The sequence below is a fragment of the Hyalella azteca genome, unplaced genomic scaffold, assembly GCF_000764305.2.
Source record: "Hyalella azteca isolate HAZT.00-mixed unplaced genomic scaffold, Hazt_2.0.2 contig4996, whole genome shotgun sequence".
NCBI lineage: Eukaryota > Metazoa > Arthropoda > Malacostraca > Amphipoda > Hyalellidae > Hyalella > Hyalella azteca.
In genome coordinates, this window is record NW_025935203.1 from 32,361 (window position 1) to 56,093 (window position 23,733).

The following is a 23,733-nucleotide window of genomic DNA, read 5'->3' on the forward strand; positions in this document are numbered from 1 at the left end:
GACGGGGGGCACGGTTGAGTCTTTATTAAAAGATAATGAGTCTGCCGCCGTACGTCCAATTGACGGCGTGTCGCTGGCCAAGCTATTCCATACAGGGGCAGGTATGCGCTACAGGAGGCTGTTCACTACTGGGATGCTGTACCTAAGCAACAAAGTCACCTAATCAGTTATTATAATTTAGGACACGATCCCTACGGTACTACTCACTGAGATTTGTTAATGGAACAAGTCAATTTAGAGAGTTATGAAATAAGGCATGATTTCTACCGTACTCCTCAATGAAATTTGTTTATGGATCATACAATTTAAAGGAGACATAGTTAATGACGAAGAGCATTTGTTGGTAATAGACATAAATTTGTCGTGGGACTACAAGAGTCCAGTTAGAATGGATGAAATAACTAAATTGTATTGAAATTAGAACAAAAATTCTTTCCGCAAAAAGCAAGCTAGTCGCACGCCCACTTCCCTACAATTGAGGTAAAAGAGCAGCATAACCTCGTAAAATTTTCCATACTTGCACGAAAAATAAAGGACGTTCAATCTTTCAGAAATGAAGTAGATGCCAAAATACAAGAGACAAGGTTCCATTTTAAGCAAGGCAAATAGACGTCAACTGTAGACGAACAAGTTCCATTTTCACTAAATCAAGATTGGAAAGAAAACGAGAGAGCCTCCTTTGCTATGATCTTTACTAAAAATATTCATCCTGCAATTTTCCTCAAAACTTTTGAGGACAAAAAGCGCGGCCATAAAACTGGCAACGACTTAGCCTAGATAGGTGGGTCAGAGGCAGTGCCGGGAGGCCATCGAAAATACAAGAACAACGTCAGTACTTAAATTCTGCAGCACGTGAACGTATCCTGCAACATACGGTAACACAATACAACAAGTAAAAAGAACGGCAACAGAGTATATGATGTGAACATGTGATGCAAGTCCGCTACTATAGAGCTTTACTTCTATTATAAGAGTTCCAATAACGTCAACAGATCGGGCAATTTAATTAAGAAAACGCCAGAAATGAAGTTCGGTGAGGGCGCATCGCAGCATTGAAGTTGAGGCCCACAAGGTCGTTATACAATCATCAGCGATTTTATAATATCCAACAACTGCTTTTCATAATTGAGAGTAAGATTTAACCTTGCTATTCGGACCAGCCCTAATAAATGTTCAGCAAAAGTGTCGAACGTGTCATGATGTTCTACGTTTTCGATGCATTTATGATAATTATATGAGCGAAATTCGGCGCAAAGAGAAAGCTTTTAATTTGTTTTTTGACTGCCCATGCCAATATTCATTGCCTCAACATGGCTCCGGAACTATTAAATTAAGTGTAGAACTAGAATTAATTTGAATTAGAGAATTTAGACTCAATGACGTTTGGCAGAGTAATTCCACCATCTGTACTCGTGAGTGGCGAACTGTACGCTTGAACCTGCGCGTGACTGCCGTCCTCTACATATTGCTGGCCAGAATCATTACAATATTGAATACAAGTCACAACAGGTTAATAGAATATACATCTGGGCAATGGTCAATACATTATCATATTTCAAATACCAAATGATGAACTGAAGATGTTTCCCGATGAAAAAATAATACTCAAAAGTAATTTAATTCCTGTCTTCTATATACAGAACTTGGGGAAGATCTAGCCTAATTCCCTCAAAAAAAAAAAAATCTGCAGCAAGTGAAAGTTTATATAAAGATCTCGATTTTAATCAGGGATAAGCTAGGATACAAAGTTGGAAATCACAGGCTCCTCCGTTAACAATATAACATTTATTATTCCTGGTCACACCTCAATACTAATTCATTTTACAAATCTGCAAGTGAATAACAAAAATGTCTTTCAAAAGTGGCGATAATTGAAATTGAGTTAATCATCAACAAGGTTGGCAAAATTACCTTTTCTTTAATCGACATCACACGCACGCATCACGACAGTAACAGAAATGGCTTGAAAAATAAACCAAATATAGAAGCAATTTAAAATCTTACAAATTTCGGTTAATAATCAAAAGGGAAATCATATCTATACCACATAGATATCTGTAACACGTATAACTTCATTTCAATCTCAAACTGACCTAAAATTTTGGACGAGAAAATTTGATACCACCTTTTGATGCAAATTAACACTGAAAAAGATACCGGATATTGAACCTCAAGAATTTCGATTGTCGGTCGGATGTTTTAAATGAATTCTAGCAAATTAATTACAGAGATCGTGATTCTAACATTTGACATCCGTATTGGTTTAGAACTTATATTAATGTTATGTTTGTAGAAAAACCAATGTGAGGAAAAATTACAAGAAAAGACATTAAGTTCTTACGAGAATATCTACGATGAAATGTGAGTAAGCAAGCAACAAGATAATGAATGCGACAACTGGATCAACGATGCTGTACCTGAGTTTGTAGTTAACCAACTGCTACGTTGCAGAGAGTTACCAAAATACACGCTTCACAAAAATCGTATCTTAATATATAAAACAACTGACGATGAACTGAAACGCTCACAAGTTTACAGTTAACAGGCAAAAAGAAAAGCGATCATCCATCACTTAAAGATAAGAAAGCATCACATCAATTCCTACTATGTACAGTCTTACAACAGAGAAGGGGTTGGGGGCTCTAGTATAAATCAGTACAGTTGCTACAGGAATTCTCTTGAGTACCAAAATTGATTTAATGTTCCGTTATTATATATACAATTTCCTCAGCTAGCCCACTCGACTGGTGAGAAGATACATAACTCAAAATGTGTGAAAAGCTATCACTTAGTGGCAGTTTTTTTCAATCAATCACACTTTTGAGTTCTGTTTCTTAGTAAGATCAGAAGGTGTAAAATGTAATCACGTTCCAGGAAGAGAATTTTAGTTATCGCATGGAAAATCTATCACTTGTGGCCAGTGTTGGCACTAGTCTAAGATGTCGACTAGAATCAGTTGCTGCAGAAATAACGAGGGCTGAGACAAGGAAATTTTTTATGCATAATAACGAATGCATTACTATTTCAAAAACGACCGTAACATTGTTTACTGAATACCGATATCCTTTACAATGTACGATTTTGTATCCATGAGTGAAATATTTCATCCATCACAGTATGTTGATGTGAAGAATTACGGACTAGAGCTACCAATGAAATATTGAATTCTCTGAGCTTGATTACCTAACATGTTCGGAACAAAGTTGAAATACACTTCTATATTGTTATCGATGATATGCGCACATGCGTATCATCAACTTAAATGACAGACCGAAATGACACATAAATAGGCTATGGATGGACATGGAAAGCAAGTATTATCATTAAAACTATACGATGGCGGTGAGTGCGAGCAAAACAAGAGAGCCTCGGCAGCACAAAAACATCAAAGATAATGAGTGTGACGCTCCATAAACTAGGCGTAATAGGACGTTACTTGAGATCAAAATGAAGGGGACATAACATTTAGAACGTCTTTCTCTCAGCCTCTTAGTCTGTACAAAGTGTGGGGGTCACCAAGAGAATCGCAGGCACAGTCCTATGATAGTACCAGTAAACACATCCAGCAGAACCATCAGTTGCGGGTGCAGAACATCAGGTATGAGGGGAGTGCAACAAACAGCTACAGCTGTCGTCCTAACCTCTTATCAACAACATCGCCTTAAGTTTTCACATAAAAATCTGCGACCGTTTTGTTCCTTTTTAAACTCTAGTTCTACTTACAAAATTCATTCCGGAACCATAAACAGGAAATGCTCAAAAGCTTTATTTGTAGTACGCAACTTCCAAGCAGAACTTGGAAAAAATTTTACCAGAACTAAAATTAAACACAGTAAGATTGCATTAAAATTTGTAGATAAACTGCAGCTATTGAAAACTTCATCGCAAATATCTAACAGAAAAAGAAATAAAAACGAGTGACAGACAGAAACCGATGTCTAAATTTGTTAAGAATAATGGAGTCTTAGAAATCATGGGTCAATTGAAAAACTTTACTATACTATGATCCAATTAGTTCATCACAAAAAAAAATCATTTTTACATGAAACAAAAAGTCAACCTTCAATATAGACTTCCATTGCTAACTACAACGTACCACTCAAAACCCTCTAATTCCTTGGCGTAGACTGGATACTTGCGAGACCGAGTTGAAGACATGGCCCCTCTAACGCTAACACAAAAGCTATGTACACATCTCATCACAGAAACACGGTGAAACTCTACCTTGCCTTGAAACTCTTTCGTAGTGACTGGAATATTAATAAAGAACATTTGGGAGAGCATGATTTGCACTAGCAGACCTGAATATACAGCCAATACTGTTAAACAAAGTCGGCCTGTATTTTTGCAAATAGTACCTTGCACTGACACTTCAAACAAACGAAAAAAAATTTAGAATACAAAACCAATTTATACATCCTCTGCTGGTTCAGTTATTGGTACACTTCAGCTAAAGCAGTTTCCGGAGTAAATCAGCAAAAAGAAGATTTCAAGAATGAATTAGTTCACCTGCAAACACCAAGCAAGCTGGATGAGGGCGCTGGGATGAGCTTAGATATGAGACCTAAAGGCTGGTATTTTCAGGGACTGGCCTTTATTCTCTTGCGTGCAGGCCCCATGGGAGGCGTCTGTTGTGTTGCTAGCGCCCTGAAAGCCTCGGCGATGAGGTGCGGGTGACTGCTGATCATTGCCTTCCAGCCCGTGGTCTCCATCACGTCAGTCGCGTGTCTGCAACAACTGCACAAAGTTAAACATAACCTCAACGAGGTGTGCAGAGTTCAACAACTGCACCATTATGAAGGCTCGTACTGCACTATTGTGAACACTAAAACTGTTCCATTATGAATATTCGAACTGCACCATTATGAACACTCCTATTATGGACTTCCAATTTGAATTTAAAAGAAGCGAGCAATTCTAGGCAGAAAATGCCACAATTACTTTAAAAATAATTCTCGTTTAGAAAATTTATTTTCCTATTTATCTTTTCATTAAAGAAGCAGTAACGGTATGAGTAGACAAGTAATAAGAGTGATGCTAGAGAGCTTTCAAGTTATTCTCGTTTCAAAAAGATTTTTATTTCTCTTCATCTTTTCATTAATATAAGCAGTAACAGTATGAGTAGACAAGTAATAAGAGTGATGCTAGAAAGCTTTTAATTAGTTGTTGGGTGACGCCGCTTACGTGTTAATGAAGTCGATGGCCTGCGCCTTGAGTTGGTCGGCGCTGTGAAGGTCTGCCAAGATCAGCACGTCGGCCACGTTCTCGGTGCTTAGGTTCGTGCACAGCGCCTCCTCGCACATCACCTTCAGGCGGTCCAGCGCGTACTGCACAACAGCAACACAGGTCAGACCAATCTAACTACCTCAGGGCAAAGTGCCGTGAAAAACTGTGTAAAACTGAGCCATCAGAACCCCTGCTCCCTAATTGCTATAACCAGGATGGGGAACTAAAATACCGGTAAAAGAAATAGAACAGTCAAAAACACCAAAGGCACCATATCGATCGGCGACATCACAAAATATTAGAATACAATGTTAGCTAAGGTTGCCGTACTAGATATTCTCTATGACACTCGAGAACACATTTTAGTTCAGAGCGCTAAAAACCTCAAAAAATTCAACCGTCAACTTAAAAAAAAAAATAGTTTCGAATATCGGAGAAGGAAGGTGATGTATACGTGTATAAGATAGATAAAAGATACAAGTGATTCTCGTGTAGTCAAAACTGAAACCTAAGTCTGAACTCTAGAAAATTAAATTGAAGAAGATCCAGGGCACATTCGGGCTTAAGCTCAACAATCGACTGTCGCTCTCAGTTAAGGGACGATCAAACAGAATATACGGTGGACTAGCGATCAGAGAGTACATATTAAATTATTTTTTCATGAAGGCAAGGGCACCTTATCAGCAGCAGCAAGAAGATCGTCAGCCATTCTGGTGAGGTTGTTGCTCTTGCCGGTGTAGATGAAGCGCAACATCTCGTGCAGCACCTCAGGCTCCACGTCCATGATCTCGACGCGGTTGTGCTTGCGCTCCTCCATCTCGTGTGAGAACATCGCAGCGAACACCGGAGACCGAGCTGCATCAACACGGTCATGCTTAATAATTGTGCATGTGGTATGATCTTGTTGTAATGTTAAACGACTTTTGATAGCGTTTTTTGACTTTTGATTCCTTTTTTAACGTTCAATGACTTTTGATAACGGTTTTTGAGACGTTCAATGACTTTTGATAACGGTTTTTGAGACGTTCAATGACTTTTGATAATAATTTTCAACGTTCAATGACTTTTGATAACTTTTTTTAACATTCAATGACTTTTCATAAAATTTTTCAACGTCCAGTGACTACTGCGACGGTTCCAAGTGCAAAAATGGTCTTTTGTCTTATAGAACATTCATTCATTATAAAGCAAGTACCGGTAACCTAAAAATGGTTGAGGTTATAACATAATAGATTGCTGAAAAAATAGAAGGGCTACTAACCAGCTAGGAGAGCTTTGTGTGCTTGGAACTCCCTGGCGCCGACAGCGAGCGTGACGTCGCAGTAGCGCTGAGAATCAAACAGCATCCCCAGGTCCTCAGAGAGGCGGCACTCCGACACTTTAAACTGCACCGTGTTGCTCTGGCCGCTGATGTTAACGCTGTCCGCCACTACCGACACCTGTCAACGTGTGCACGGTCTAGAGTAGCGTTCATGGTTATGGCAGCAAATTACCATAATTATACATAATTCAAATATGCCCAAAAAACTTCACAGATACATTCATTATAACATTGCTGCATGAGCCGGACTAATGAAAATAAAGTTTATCATTTTCCGTCACACAAGTGGCATCTGGATTACATTTATGCTCTGCAGTTCAAGTCACAACACAGCCCAGACAAAACATATCCATAATAATAATATTGCTTTTCGAGAAGAAATTGTAGGAACACCCGAAGGTATGTGGCAAGAGAAACGAAGTTCGTGGTAATGAACTAAATACTGTGGTAATAATCAACTACCAACAACCATGTTTCGTGAACTTACCTCGCAGTAGAGTGTGAGTTTATCATCAGGTAGGAGACCGTTGGCTTCTTCTAACAAAAAGTCTCTTCTGATGAATTTCTTAAAACCCCAGTCTTTACCCTGGACGAATCTGTAGGCTCTCTGAGACTCTGTTGGAACACAAAAAAAAACACATTCAATTTTCTCCGATGCTCAATTAGAAGCAACTAGAATTACTTCCTAAAACTCTTGTTTTAAAGGGATGCTTGCACATTTCAAGAAAATAAACATTACATCGTACATATTCAACAACTGTGGGTTCATAACTATTCCGCAAAAAGTTCTCATTTATCGAAATAGATTACTCAACTACGAGGATATAATTTGACTCCGGAAGATTCGCGACTTCCGATGATCAATATAGATTTTTAAAATTTTAAAATACTTAATGACGGAAGGAGGGCTTTTTTATTTTATAGAGGACTTCAGTAAGTTCTAGTTCGACTTTGATAACATTCAATGCATAATATTAGTTTTATTCGCGGGGTTAAATTGGAAATGATGGAAAATTCAAATGTTCCATGTCATTAAAACGTATATTAGGCCAGCATATTTTGACTGCGTTAAAACAAGACTATCATAACTAGGATACAAAATTTGGTACAAAAACCCACGAGGTCTTGTTAAAGCCCCCTCCCCCCCCCCCCCTCAAAAAAAACAGTAGAGGCTAAGGCGCTTCTATTCCTTTCGTGCCCTAAATAGCCGCCCTAAGTCCTGAACAACAGAATCGTATTTAAAATAAGCCAACATTGTACGCAAACAATGACGCGTAAATATCATTGAAAGACTTCAAAAACGCATCCAGCTTGAGGATGATCTACGAAACTCGAAACGTTTGTTCAAAAAATATTAAATAATTATTAGTAAGCATTTTATAATTAGAATTAGAGCACACAATAGATTCGGGAATAAAGTTTAGCTAAGCAGACAATGACAGAAAAAAACTGACACGACAAACTATTGATTTTGAGCTGCATGCGTTTCATTTAATTAATTAAAATAGAGACGCTCAAACCGGAGGCAAATTCAATATATATAACATAATAAGCATTGTAATCGTATAAAATGAGCTGATACCAATTATAAAAACGTAAAAAAACACAAGTAATTGTCAGGACTATCAGGTAACAGGTCATCATTTCAGCACATAATTAAGAGCTTAGGTCTGGAATATCAAATTCACCCATTGCTTTAGTTTCTTCTCTCTTGGTATTTAGTATGGAGAATTTGAACTTGGCCCTGACTTCAGACTTATTCGACGAGACTAGCAGCAGGTACAAGGAGAGGTAGTCTTTGCTTTCCTCATCCAGACCTTTAGGATTAACACGTAAACACCTGCAAGAAAAATATGCACAATATTAAAAAAGGTTATCGGTGGGAGAGGAGTATGGTTAGAAGCTATGTAAGCATTGCTGTATCGCGGTTCTCGAGAAGCACCGTTCATTCGAGCTTCAGTTAATTTTTGCTATATTGCTTTTAGTACAACAGAAAATCATTCTTATCCCAGCTTGAACGTCAGCTGATATGCGGCAGTATACAATATTTAGAAAACTAGCCTATGCGATCGATCAAACAGAGCGTAAAAACAAACTCGCTCAAAACATGTCGCATTGATCGATATCTGTACGAAAACGAGTATGTAGCTCCAGCGTGCAGGTCATACATAATAGAAAAACGTGTCATGTATATGTAACTCCACCCGACATAGGTAACAGGGGAATGTGCAGCGAATGAATGATCGCTCAGCGGGTAAAAAGAACACGAAAATTTGGCGGTAGAAAAATAGCAAAAGTTGTTGGGAGGAGTGCTCTGTCACGAACAGAAGCGACAACGACGAAGGCACAATAAGGAACATAGCAGCGCAGCAGGTAGCGGAAAGGCAGCGGCGCAGGTACTCGGGACCTGCATTTCAATACATTCAAAATTATAAAGAAGAAAAAAGTATACAACGAAAAAGTCAATCAAAAGATACCATAAAAGGCCATCTCACTTGTACCCTGTACATTGAGGGGAAGATTTTAGTTCTCTCTTCACAATACGGACTGAAGCATGCATACATTGGCGCTCCGTATGAAAACATGCATGCTTTCGCGTATGAAAGTTTTTCATCGCGGCCGTGCATAGACATGTAAAGACTGCAGAGCTTTAATTTAGAACTATGTAACAGTACGTATAATACTTACTAAACGGCTAATGCACTCATAACAAACAAAAATAAACTTAACGAACTTTTTCACGGAAAACGTAACGAAGGCGCAAGCACTATAAATAGGTCAATGACTTCTAAAATGAGATATCACAGTCGGAACACTTCATATGAAGTCGAAGCTTTCTAAAATGATTATTAAACAGGATAAAATTTGCATGAAAGTTGTTATATGTTAATAATTCTCAAGTGAAAACAGAAGAGGCAACAATCAGAGCGAGAAGCTTCGTTGGAGTGATAAGTAAAGGTACACTAGTGATTAAAGAATGGGGTGAAAAAGGAGCATCTTCATGCATAAAAATTATCAGCAGCAACAGAATAGTATTGGCGGTGAAAAAATATACAAGTAACTTGTGGAGAAGGCAGACGAGAATCGATTTCACTGTAAAACAAGAAATAGATACAGTATCTTTGGAGCTAAGGATATAGGCACCGCTACGCGCATTTCAGAAGAGGGAAAAAGGCAGTTGCGGTGTCGGACTGAGAATATGATAATGTACAGCAGCGCCAGAGAGAACCTGCTTAAATTATGGCAGCACAACTCTGGTGGGTAAAGCTGAGATGTGACCGTCGAGGTGGACATTATCTAACACAGCAATCGGAATGCCTGCCATCTATTGCTACCTTATGTTCATAGGCATGAATGATGCAGTTTATAGTACAACACTCGTTATGCATGCTACCTATTGCCGCCATCTCATGTTTATAGACATGAATGATGAATGATGAAGTTCACGCGAGGTTACACGTGAGACATCTCCGGCACCTGGTTTTCACGCTAACAATAAGAGCGACGGATCGACGTAAATAAAACCTTCGCTCGGCATCACGACGTCATACACAGTAATCGCAGGAATCTACGTAAATGTATATATCAAGTTAAATACTTTTTTCAAGAGTTAAGACTCTTGGAAGATAATCAGCACTTAACACGTCAGCAAATTCTGTGCTTACATAACGCCTTTATTTACTTGAGGTCACAAGAAAATAACAGATATTCGCAACGTCCAGCATATTCTATTATTTTCTAGTTAGTATAAATTTTACGATTCTAGGCTTATAACACAACAAAGGAATCATAGATTAGATTCATAGGCAATTTAAGCAAAAACTTGTCAAATTGAGTATGGAAAGAAGAGAAAGGAAATAAGAGTATTCAAAAAATAAGTGCGTGAGCAAAGGAAAATACGTCTCAAAAGAAAAGGAAGGGGGATGAAATGAATGCACAGAGATGCAGAAGGAAAGCTGATTATGAGAAAGATATAAGAAATGAGGAGAGTAGGAGACAGATAGAGAAGACAGATAAAGAAGTAGAAGACAAGAGGTTGAGAGTAGTCGACAAAAAGTTGAGCAGAGGAAGACCCTCGGAAGTGAGGGACGGCCTGGAGCGACGAGGGTGAGGGTTTGGTGACGTCACGATGAGGGAGGGGAGCGACTGTCCTCACATACTCCAGAATGATTGCCAAATAGTAAAGCCATTAGCCATTAACAGTCAAAGGAAAATCTGTGACAATTTTTAGCTAAGCTAAAAATGCTCAGAACCACCGATTACTAAAACTACTGCAATTAAACATACTATTCTCCTTAAATCACGGTTCACAGTGTCAATGGCTGCAGTAATTTTAACTGTTCAACTAGTTGATTCAACAGTGACGAGTGATTTGTATTCCTCAAAACGAAATATTGCCAATATTTGGACTAGTATCGGGTTTGACTAGCAAAATAGACGAAATTGCAAACTATTGGCGATGCTCCGGATATACGGGTGGGAATGGGGCGGTTGGCTAAGTGGGTGGCAATGGGGAGGCGTAGCATGCAGTAATTAAGCGAGGGATGAATGACAGAGAGGGAGGCATGAGACAGGGAGGGAGATGACAGAGAGGGAGGCATGACAGAGAGGGAGGAGCCACCGCCAGCTGTTTCCTGTGTTTACGGGAGAAAAAGACCGGCTAAAAGAAATTGAAGAGACGGAGTAAAGGAGGAGAGTGGCGGGGGTAGGAAGAGTAAAAGAGGTGAGTGGTGGGGGTAGGAAGAGTAAAAGAGGTTGAGAGAGTAAAGAAAAGCGAGAGTCGTCGGCCGTCTGGGGATAGGGGAGGAAACTAGCCCCCAAGTGACGGGAGATGAGGAGAAGGAATGATCTGGTTACGGGTAAAGGAATGAAACCTACGACGAGAGGAGTGGATTATGTGTGTGGGTGAGAGCTAAAGAATAAATGCTGGTGAATTCAAATACTGGAAAAATATCGGAATCGTGCGAAGAGGCTACTATCATCGGAAAAAAAAGAACGTGTGAAGCAAGACTGCAACGTAGCACAACAAATTCAAAGCGTTTATTACATCTTACTTTTGCCCGTGTATTCAGGTTCGATATAATCTATCTGCTTCCTAACTGAGGTCAGCATACTTATTCGAGGCAAAATAACACTCCTAGTAAACTCGCAGGTAAACTGACTCACGCCCATAACACGTAAAGCGACGACTACATATCTTCCTATTCATCCTACAATTAATTCACTTCAAATTAATGAAAGAACATAACTTTGCAGCATTTGATACAGAACTATGCTCAAGGCAGAGCGCAGTTCAATATTCTTCCAAGGTTTAGTCCTACGCGCATGGCTGGCCTACGGGACAGCACAAAAACTCAGAGATTCCAGGACAGATCGCGCGGGTATCCACTATACACATCATCAGGCCCTGGTATGCGAGCGCGGCAGCCATCATCGCCCCAAATCGTTTGCACGGTTAGCCCGATGTGTTGAGGTATAATTATAATGTAGCAAGCTGCTGTCAGATATTATATACCAGCTTGTCGGTATAGTTGATTTAGTTGGTATACTTGCGTTATGTCATTAATAAAATTTAATTTCATGTTAGGTTAAGCTTCGTCGAAAATATCTTTCAATATAACATAGATTCGACTGCATTACTCTAATCCATTAATGTCAAATGCGTATTTCTCCGAGGAAGTTAAGGTAAACAAAGAGAAGTCAAAATGAGAGAGCAAATGAATGTTGTTAAATACACGAGCAAATATACGTCATAGTCAACATAGCACCTGCTCACCGCGCTCGATGCCCAAATAATTACACACTTATAACACTTAATAACCAAACGTTTCAAGTTGACAAATAAACCTAAATGATAACTACATAGTTATTCGGGAAGATAGCTCGAGGTCATCATAGCGTTAATTTCTATTGAGTATATCTAAGCCAGAATGTAACCTATGACACTACGGGGAAGTGTAAAAATCGACTGTAGCTAACAATAGAATTAACAACTTAGGATATCAATGGCAGTATGTGCGCGAAGTGTTAAATGAAGATCATGGTGCTAGATTTCATCTGTTAATTTGTGGGTAAGAAAATAAACGAGTTAACGAGAAGCCAAATCACATTAATTAAGAATAGAAAAATTTAAAGCGTTCTCATTATTTTAAGGAAAGGGTTACAATAACGGCGTGGCGAACGCCGCAGACGAGATATCATGTGTCGTCAAGATTAAAACACAAGCAGCACTAGCGCAACAAACGTCCCGGAGATAGTGACACACACACCACACTATAGGTAGCGTGAGTAAACTGCATAAGCGTGGCAATGGCAGTCCGGTCCTACACGCGTAAATAAAGCACAATTTTTATACGACCTTTTCCACGCTGACTTGATTTGAAGAGGGTAACTTCAGCCATAAAATACAACAATACTGAGAGATTCGACACCACTGATTCATTAATATATAAATTGAACTAAATACTGAACATGGAACTCATACTTTCAGCCCCAAAAACACAAATAAAAATATGTAATGAATTATGTTAGTAATCATGTCGAAATGTAAAATAATTCAGAAATATATACATACACTAGGGTATAATGCACATACATAACTACTATATTCTCGCATATTTTCAAGAATATCAGTTTGCACGCCAGCAGAACATATGAGCCGGCGCCACCCCTCCCTCCTCTCAGGCACATCCGGCAAGGGGAGGCCCCCCGAGCATATTAATTATCCCTGTGAAGGACCCCTCTATATATCCCCCTATCCCCCCTCGTGTCTAGGGGCTTCCTCCCCCACACCCGAATCAATACGAGAAGGGGAGTAGCTTCCCTCCTCGCGGGGAGACGACGCAAATACTGGCGTCGCCAGATAAAAGTTTAACGCATTATAGCCCAGCATCATCTTTATACGGACATAAACTCGTCTTATATACTTACCATAAGAGCTCAGCCTTCTTAATTAAGTAGGCTTAAAAATATAGCTAGCAAATATTTAAAAATTGCGTTAACTCGCTTGCAGTAGGTACGGTATTAAGAATTCGAAATAGGGCAAGCAGAACATTCATGCTGCAAGTAATTCAATCAGTTAGGTCGTTTCGTGTCATTCCGGGCCTTCAGATTTTCTTAACATTAGCAAGCTACCATATAACTACTAGATAGAAAAATATTGTGAAACGAGGAAAATTTATGTTAATGAAGAAGATGTAATTAGGCTTCAATCCAAAAACTTTTTCAAACAGTATCATTTTCCCCAAGATTTACCTCAATGGTGATTAATGTGTCAGTTTAAATACCTACAACTTTGAAACCCTCACATGCCCTTTCACTGGTTTAGTTAGAGTTGTGAACCCGCAAATGCCAGGTTATTACGTTTCGATTACCATACTTTTGCTGACAGTGTTCGATTACCGTGGGAATACCAGCGGCATTCGATTAGCTTGGTTTGCAAGCGTGCTCTGGGTATTGGTATGGCAGCAGCATTCTCAAAATTAAAAGAAAGTTAGAACTAAATAACGTCAAAAAATAACAAAATCTTCTTGGAGAAATTAAAGATCATAATACATGCAGAGCTAGTGATAATCACGTGATATTATAATAATATACTAACCATTTCAACTTGTCGTTGGCACCAGCAGAAAAGGTCGACGACTTCAAAACCTCGCCCATCTCTTCCCGACAGAAACTGAAGTTGTTGATGCTCCACATGTAACTGAACTTGATCACCTTCACCTGTATTAATACAATATTACGCCTTACTCATTTGCTACTCATTAAACGACAGTTAAATTAATTGACGTGAAGGCCCTAACAACAAGTAGTTCTAGCTAAACAACACATCGAGGACCTACGATCAGAATAATTAATGAATACAAAATGATACGAAATGCAGTCCAGCATATTTACAACAAAATACCAAATACGCATAAAGAAAGTCTAATGGAGCCTAGTGGCTCCCAGCAAAGCTAACACTACAACACTGTACACCTTAACCAACTGCATAGAATAACATGTAGATGCACCCGCGAAATGATGTAGGCACGGCAGCTTATTGCTACATGAGGATAATATAATATTATCAGCACATCATTACTCAATGATGCCTACATGAATATCATTGAAGTGACAATCCCAGTACAGATCATTGAATATGGCCGCATGTATGCGCTAGAATATGCATCATTTGCGGCCATAAAATTTATTTTGGATTAAATATCTTCTAATTGATTATGAATAAAATTTTAAAATACAAGATTTTGCCTTTCTTTACCTGGGTGTAGCACCAGTTTTCGGCGACGGGTGTGTTGGGTTCCGTCGGTGTGGGTGAAGGGACTCTGCTTGTGGCCATTGTAGCCGTGCTGGTAGTGCTGCTGCTGCAGCTAATGCCGTTGTTGTTGCTGTTGTTGGCAATGATGGCGTTGATGTTGCCGCTTGTGTTGAAACTATTGCTGCTGCTGGCTGGATGGTGCTGTATTTGATGATGCACGTGACGATGATGGTGAGGGAGGCTGGATGATGATGACGAAGATGTCGTGTTCACAAGACCACCGCCAGGAATAACGCCTGTGACACATACAAACACGCTATAAAATAATAGGACCGATAAAGCTGGTGCCGGATATCGATTAATTATAATAAAGTTCGATTTAATAAGTAGTGTAAGAGCGATGCCTACACACGTGAGATGCGCCAATAAGCGGCGACATGATTATACGTATGCATGTCTTGCTCGTGGGGAACACGAATGCCTAGACCTAGAGGAGCGTCGCACAGTACATGAGCGATGAAGGGAGTAAAGAGGAGAGCGAAGCTGTAGAGGTGAGAGCACAGGGCGATATTGAGAGAGCAGGGGAAAACTTCAAGAGAGCGAGAGAGGGGAGAACAAGAGTAGAGGGGGAAGGGGGAGAGAGAAAGAGTTTAGAGGGGGAAGAGGGAGCGAGAAAGGGACAGAAATAAGACGAGGCTAGGCAACTTTGCCAGACGCACAAGCACAATTTCAACAACGTCAATCCAACACAATATACGACCGCCATAAAACGAACGCCTCTGCTTCACTCGGGCGTGAGATCACAGTGGACCCATAAATACCACCGTATATTTTAAGACTAAAACATCGATACTTGAGAACTGAGCCGGCAATAAGTTGATGAGCAGCAGGCAAAGTTAGCGCGTGTGAGTGAATGCAGCGACCCTGAAACCAAGGGCGCTGCTTGACATGCTCACGTCATCCTCATGTACAGTAAAAAAAATCACTTTGAAGGTAAGCCTCCACTACGACATTGGCTCATAGTTTAGGCAGCGATAGCATTTCCATAGAGTTCGTGAGGCAGACAAGGAAGGGTATGACGACCTTCAGGTAGGAATAGCGTAAGGACAGGCAGGAAGTAGTTACCGGCAGGAGCAGGTGAGAGCGTTACGTCTTACGACCACCTCACCAGCTCGTGCAACACGGCCACGTATGTCGGGGACGGTCTATACATATTTCTGTTCCGCTTCAATTTTAGCAGAATATATTAACATAGAATTGGTGATGAAAATTGAACTTAAAAAGGATTAGCTATAGGAAATGCTTTCAAAATCCAAGCCTTGATAAAAATTTATGATGAAAGTAGTGGAACTTATAATTTTTCTGGTGATTTTCTGAATGACCGAGAGTGCAAGCTAGCCACGTAAACAATAAACTTTTTCTCATGCTGCAATACCGAGGACGAATACAACTCCAACAGAGCATCACGATTTAACGGGCAATTGGTATAATTCAGTCATGATATCTACCTTGTAGCTTAAAATATCTAACTCGCAACACACTCAGTGTTCCATGTCAAATTTAACTTTGACCCGACTATAAATGTGTTTTGATCAGAAATGTAAACAGGAAGGTTTAAGGAAGAGCTTCGGTCTCGCGGCCTTGGCAAGCCTCAGTTATTCGTAGTAGCAACATTCGATAATCAAGCGAGATTTCTGGTCGTGCTTACATAACCTAAACACTCAAACGCTGGCAGATTCTAGAGAGAAAATAGTTTTCCGGGTAAATGAACGAAGTTTTAGTCAAATGTTGACGAAAGAGCAATAAATGGGCGATCCTGGTGGATGTGGTGAAGATTGCAACTTTTACGATGAGATGAGAATTCTTATTTCTAATTTTAAAGGAAAGTTCAAATGATGTTGAAAGTATATATAAATGTTATGATGAAAATCTAAATTTGCATTTGGGAGAGTCAACGATAACGTTTAGGAAGTTGACGCATTCATACCGCAAGATAAATGGAATGTGAGCATCATGTGTACACGAAGCTTAGCAGGTTTAGGCGGCGCATGTTGGTTCCATCAATCAGTTTGTTGAGGATTGCGAGTCCCCAACATTCAAGGAGGATATTTTCAAGTACACACAAAGCCCGAGCAAAATGTCGGTCCATTTCACGACTTAAACATACGCTCCCGATGAATTTATTAGAAAATTTGTAGGTGGGATCCTATAGAGTTATCACTTGGTTTCTCCGGTATTAAAAAAAATATAGAATGTTAATTCCGAGGAACAAAAAATAGACAGGAAAATTTTCCCGAATTCCACAGCATGGAGAAAAATATTTTAAACTGAGCGATAAAAATTAAACTTACTCGCATTTGTTTAAATAGAGAAAAACTTTCAGGTGACAGGGAGAAAACTTTCAATTGAGAACTGCGAAATGAACAAAAGGATAGAGTGATTGTGAAAATATTTTAATTCAAAATTTAGAATTTATAAAGATTTTATTTTCCGAAAAGACGTGCCAGAAATCAGCATATCGAGACTGATTCCGTAACGAAACAAATGTTTAGTCTCATTGCGGTACTTCAACAATACAAAAAAAAAATGAAAAATGATTAAGTAATTTCTTGTACAATGATTGCATGAAAAACGATAAAAATCTATATAATTTGAGAAAAGTAATAAGATAAAGTATAGATAATATGGAGCCGGACAGAGAAGGCAGAGAATACGGCAACCGAGTAAGCCCACTTGAACTGGCAGCAGATAGCGCACCCTCAAGGTTACCTCTACTGACCTTCACCAACACGCATCGCGCTGCATGCCATCCAACTAATTTACTCAGTCAACCTTACACCAAGTCAATAGATCGTTTGTGCATTCACTACATGCAAGGGGCATTGCATTCACAAAAATTAATGGGTTATATTGTTCAGATAGTGACACTTTTTACACGAAGCACTGATACGTACTTGAGCTCGATCAAAGCGCGTTAGGCTGATCTATACAACGGCAAAATGTATATCAAAAATGTATATCGCTGTTTGTGCAACGTATCACTCATTTCTCAGTGTACAGTACAAACCCTTACAAATGGTTAGATATGCAAGAGTCACTCACGAGAATTAGAGAAATAGTCAATTAGGTAAAAATATGAATATACTATGATTTGAAGAGTCCGGTTTGGTATCCACAACGCAGCAAAGTGATAAGTTGGTTTGTATTAGTATAGTTCCGATATTTTGTTCTGTTACTCAAATAAATATCTCGATAATTGCCTTTATATTAGTGATTAATAAAAAATGGTGATTTTTCAACGTAGGGAAGAAATTTACTAACAGAGCACTCACGCCTGACAACAACAAACAACTGATGTACACTGCAGAACACGCGCCTGTGTGGTGAGGTCAAATAGAGACAAGGCATTTACATTATCTAAATATGATAACTAAATTGGGAATTCAACTCAATTGATTACTCAATTCCCGTAACATACGAGAAACTTATCAGTTAAGAAGCCAAATTACCAAACATTAAAGAATGACGTAGACAATATGGTCAACTGAACCTGGCAGATATTCTTTATAAGATTATCTTGATATGCCCAGATATGCATACATGTTCAAATAATTTATCGCATAACAGCTTAGCTACAAATAGATTTTTATCCAACTTTCATAGTTCGATCATAATATTTATTTTTACAAGTATTCATTGAAGCTTCAAGCAGTAAAATTTGACAATTTCAGGTCTACGCGTGCAACTATAGATATCAGGATAATCGTAGGTGCATAGCCATGAATATTGTATGATGTTTGTAGGCTCGTCACGAGGGCATCTTCGACCATCCAAGCCTGAAGGTCGCGAGCTTCGTTTCTATCGTTACGATGGACAGCGATTCTAACGCCTGGTCTGAATTAACGAGCGGCGACTCCTATCGATTTTTCAAGTAAGAACTGTAACTCTATAAGCTCTTTGTGGTATAATAAGAGCGGTTATAATACACTGATGCCTTCACTGCAACATCTTCGTCAGCCCGTAAACAAAAAAATATTGTAAACGTAACTTCACGAGTTTCAGTGAATCTTGCAGTACCTGGATTTCAAGTCCCATATTCAGCAGGGCCCGAAAATCAGAATTCTTTACTAAAATTTACACATAGGAATATATTCATGAGATAATTAGCCCCCCATCTATCATTTGGAACTTGGTTTCTTGTCCAGTACGGCACGAGCATTCTTGTTTACTTGCAAACATGCAATGATGCAAGAAACTATGCCAAGCATCGTTGTAAGCAAACCTCGCAGTTAAATTACAGCACATTATTTTAGCACTTGAAGCTCGGAAGACAGCAGCAAGGCAACTCAATACGCCAGTTATATGCTAGTAAACCTAACAAGCCTAACAAAGTTGATACAGCTTTTTTTACCTAAGCGCAAGAAACTTTCAGGACATCGCACAAGTTGTATACTTTGGTAAGGCAGGAGCACCAGTTGTACGCTATTGTACCTAAAAAGCCACATCAAGTTGATGAAGAAGAGCAAGCATGTGCAGCCACTGACCCTGAGAAGTGAGTGATTGATGCAGCGAAGGCAAGGTCCTCTGATGTTGTTGTTGTTGTCGTTGTGGGAGCAAAGACTGGGGAAGTGCTAGGGGATTAAGAGAGTGCGGCCGGACTCCCACAAATGCGGGTGCTGTGGAGCTGACTGGGGCACTGGAGGGGGAGGATGTGGAGGAAGGAGTGCGAGAATCCACTGCGCCGCTGGGACAAGTGGCTGGTGCAGAGCACGAGACCGGTGCACTGCAGCTCTGCCGAGAAAAATACCCTCGTTAAGAATTGCATCATATCAGTACAGTCTGTATCCTTTCATTTTACAATGCACATTTTTTTTAAATGCACATTAAAAATACACATTTTTTAAATGCACATTTAAACTGCTCATTTTTTTGCTATGTGATGTAGGAATGTTTGCTACAGAGTAACATTTTGATACCAAATGTAAAAATTTCGCTTAATAGATTCAGAGTGCAACAATTCTCGCATAAAACTGTGAGTGTTTTGGCATGCTATGTTACCAAATCAATGACCAAACAAAGAGCAACTCAACACCCAAGCTAGTGAAGGTCATCTTACTTATGATCGCTCTCAGTGGTTTTCTTCAGCCTCAGCATTCAATATAAATTGGACAATGATTATTTAATTAAAGCATTTGTGAACGCTATAAGAGCGGACTCTGGTAAAACACAATAATTGAAGTCGGGCGCTTGCTTTTCCTGACGCACATTGAGCCAATGAGGTCGAATAAAAGGCCATCCGTGGCACTGCGTAAATGTGACGTGGGGACGAAGCTAAATCAATGAGGTTGCTTTCACAGTGATGTGAAATGAAATGAATTGGAGAAGTAGGTTAGCTCGTAGATTGTGGTTGAGGTAGCCAACACAGTGGCAAGTTCATGAAATGAGCGTCAATATGAGGCGATGACCCAGAACTATGTAGGTAGGTCATACAGAGTTCAATGCAGGAGAATGGTGTGTGGCCTTTAGCTAGCATCATGCTGGACCACGAACCATGTACACATAACTACTGCAAATACAGTGAATGAGATGCAGCTTGAGGCAACATCATGTGTGCACACGTATCAACCAAGTCGAATACTTGTGAACAGTGAGTTTATTATTTGTTAGTGAAAAGAAGAAGTTACAGCAGCAAATAGAGTTTAGAATAATGTAAAATAAAGATATTATACAGAGGCATCATTGAGACACACCCGAAATAGATAATTGAACAGTCAAATAATTTCACGCACGTAAATACTTTTCCGACCTTAAGACATGTTGATGAATAACACTTATGAAAGTACAACATACTAAAGCCACCCAATCTCCTAGCAATTTACACGCTTATCTATCAATAATTTCACCAAACATGTCTTGTTTTCAGATAAACGCTTAATAACGATAAGGATTAATAACTCGTCGACAGAAACTAAGCGTCAACCTAACGCATTAATACTCAATTCGCACCCGCTGAATTAAAGAGACTTGAAACGTCAGAAACCGTAGCTAACTGGGAGTAGTCAATCAGTGGTCGGTAGGAATTGCTGCAACGACAGGCAGAAATTGTAGCTTTTCCGTAAAAATCGCAACAAAGACTGTTAGGAATTACAGTAGTTTGGTAGGAATTGTGGCAGTGACCGGTAGGAATTGCAGCAGTCGGTAGTAATAGCGGCAACGACCGATAGGAATTGTAGCAGCGATCGGCAAAAAAAGGTACAGGTGAAGGAGTGTGAAGCGATAGCACCCAGCCGGGCTCACGTTACCACGGCTCAGCACATCACAAGACAATCTAAGAGCTCACAGCAGTAGAAGATGTCCCCATCGTCGCGGAGAGTAGAGCAATCATCGATTACCGAGTGACCTATACAATAACTGTGATAAGCGCGTGGTTTACCGATGCGAAATGCCTCCAATATGACCTATATAAAACGAGGTTTGGCCATCGATTAGTAGTAGGTACCTTATTTGTAACGAATCGAACACAAATAAATCTAAAGCATCATGCAAAATGTAGTATGTCGGTCGCCCTTGCAGCAATAACGCCTTAGAAACGGAAGATTAATTCCTTTTTCATTAGCAAGTCTCTTCTGTTGTATTTGTACGTGCAGGTTATCACACCATATTTAATAACATTTTTAGTATTCAACGTCGCATCGAAGCAAAGCTAAAGAGAACATAAACTCCTAACTCAAATAATAAACTACCAACTAAAACGAACACGCAGGGCTCAACTTCAACAAGAATAACGAATAACAAACGCGTACTCAAAAACATTGCGCAACAAGGAAACTGACAGTGTGGTAAGATATGTGGAGATGTTGTTTCGTTACTAGGAAGAAACGCAACTAATTTGCACTTACATAATGTTAATTAATGAATGAAACATATCGTAGAAGTGAAATACATTGACCAATATTTAAAAGAAACAATGAAGCATTCATTAGTAGAATATAAAAACAATGGAGGCATGCAGATTACGTCACAACACAGCGAACCCATGTATTTCATTTTAATTATATAAGTGTTAGACGAACCTTTTGACAACACGTTATGCACGGTGATCTTCAATAATTTTATCGAAGGTTAAAATACATTGAACTATTCATTTTATCGAAGGTTAAAATACATTGAACTATTCATGCACTAAGAGAATTTAATAAGCCATATGGACATCAGACGCAAGGTCTACCGTAATGGCGTATGCAGCGTTACAGGTCACGCTTACACAGTCTACACAATGCAGGTCAACTCAAACTCATAACAAAGTTCCGGTGACCAAGGCGACCTATAAGCAGTGCGTCGGCCAGGCCTTCGATCCGAGATCTCAATAATCGCCAGACTTGCCACAACAAGTATCAGAACTTTGCGGTAACTGGCAAGAAAAGCGCAGCCAGTCTTTGGATGGGGGTTAAGTCAAGCGATTTGTTGTATGGATCGATCTGCGTGAGCGTTTCTGGGGTAAACATATAGACGGACCATGCGGTTAGTGTGATGCGCTGCACAACTCGCTATGAGGCGCTATGTCGTTATGTGAGGCGCTGCTCAACTCGCTATGAGGAGCTATGTCGTTATGCTCAACCAGCAGATGGAATAAAAATGTTCCATAAGGATCTTTCTACATGAGTAACCAAAAATTATTTAATCCACATACGAAAGCCTCATATTACATTCTTAGTACGAATGCATATTTCGAAATGCAAGTCAAGAGGCATGGAAAGCTAGTAAATGGTTTCAGAAGCAGCCAGGATGTTATGGGAGGTTATTTCAAGTTGTACTGTACTGTATTTTCGGGCAGCATAAGAACATATGCCACGTTATGTCAATCAAGTTCACTCTATTTTCGGGCCGCATAATATCATGCCACGTTATGTCAACAGAATTGTGCGCACACCACACGAGTCAGGTGAATGTGATGAAGATAATGGCAGCAGTGATAGTGATGATGACAGTAGTGATGTGATGATGACAGCAGTGAAGGTGATGATGACAGTAGTGATGTGATGATGACAGCAGTGATGGTGATGATGACAGCAGTGATGGTGATAATGACAGCAGTGATGGTGACGATGACAGCAGCGATGGTGACTGGATAGGAAGTTAAAGGATGGGTCAGCAGTTCATGAGGACGTGAGGGGAGGTGGTAACCCACTTCTGCATGGAGTGTTTCGACAGCGCCCGACCATCTCAAGCTTTCACCCCCTTCGCTGCGACCAAGACTCGACCCCAGCATTTCTTAAGACTCCGGCTCTTTTTATCAGTCCATAGTTTCTCTCAAACGATGCCATTGCTATTGTTAAAATAACACTGATTTTTTCCGCCGCCACAGCTTTCTACAAATCAAGTACCGTTTCTTTTGAATGAACAAGTCGTTAGTACAAAATAGGCGTCGAGGCACCGCACAGACGGCCGGTGTCGTTCAAAGCGCCCACTTATATCAAAACTGGATAATTCGCTCATGACATCATCATCTGAAGACTGTTTAAATTCCGTCTATGGTAGTTCTGAAGAATTTTACAGCAATGTTTCACTTCCTTGATTCTATTAACAACCTAAAACGCTGTTGGATAAATGCATAACCAGTAAATAAAAACCTACAGTGAACATCATTGGAGTTTAATTCCAAACTCCAAGTAACCAAATTATTTCAGAAAAAAATAGTACGGTCCAACCACCGATGAAGAAACTTTAAATAATCTAATTGTATGTCCTTTTTATAAGCCAGTCAATAAGACGTGAAAAAGTCCATTTATGCTGAAAAAATTCCACGCGGTTTTATTAAACCGAGTACCAAAATGAATGCCCGGCCCACCTTTGTTCCGTTGAATATGTGATTAGAAATTACCAATGAATAAATAAAGATTCCTATCAATATAAAAGATCAAAATAATCA

The 23,733-nt window shown here is 39.6% G+C and overlaps 1 protein-coding gene across 2 annotated transcripts in view; it reads right to left on the bottom strand.

Annotated features, from left to right (window-relative positions):
• Nucleotides 1-9: 9 nt before the first annotated feature.
• The window catches only part of LOC108680544 (protein roadkill), a 62,760-nt gene continuing 39,036 nt past the window's right edge, over nucleotides 10-23,733 (bottom strand). The window contains exons 2-10 of one of the 2 annotated variants that reach the window (XM_018169390.2): nucleotides 19,349-19,595; nucleotides 14,808-15,100; nucleotides 14,148-14,269; nucleotides 8,236-8,387; nucleotides 7,035-7,162; nucleotides 6,488-6,665; nucleotides 5,903-6,081; nucleotides 5,185-5,327; nucleotides 10-4,728 (exon numbers count right to left, since the gene is read on the bottom strand). In XM_018169390.2, the coding sequence (XP_018024879.1) occupies nucleotides 4,581-4,728; nucleotides 5,185-5,327; nucleotides 5,903-6,081; nucleotides 6,488-6,665; nucleotides 7,035-7,162; nucleotides 8,236-8,387; nucleotides 14,148-14,269; nucleotides 14,808-14,885 (1,128 nt within the window). In that variant the 5' untranslated portion in view covers nucleotides 14,886-15,100; nucleotides 19,349-19,595 and the 3' untranslated portion in view covers nucleotides 10-4,580. Of the gene's footprint in view, nucleotides 4,738-5,184; nucleotides 5,328-5,902; nucleotides 6,082-6,487; nucleotides 6,666-7,034; nucleotides 7,163-8,235; nucleotides 8,388-14,147; nucleotides 14,270-14,807; nucleotides 15,101-19,348; nucleotides 19,596-23,733 lie in introns of both variants that reach the window. The other variant, XM_018169379.2, reaches the window with a different exon arrangement.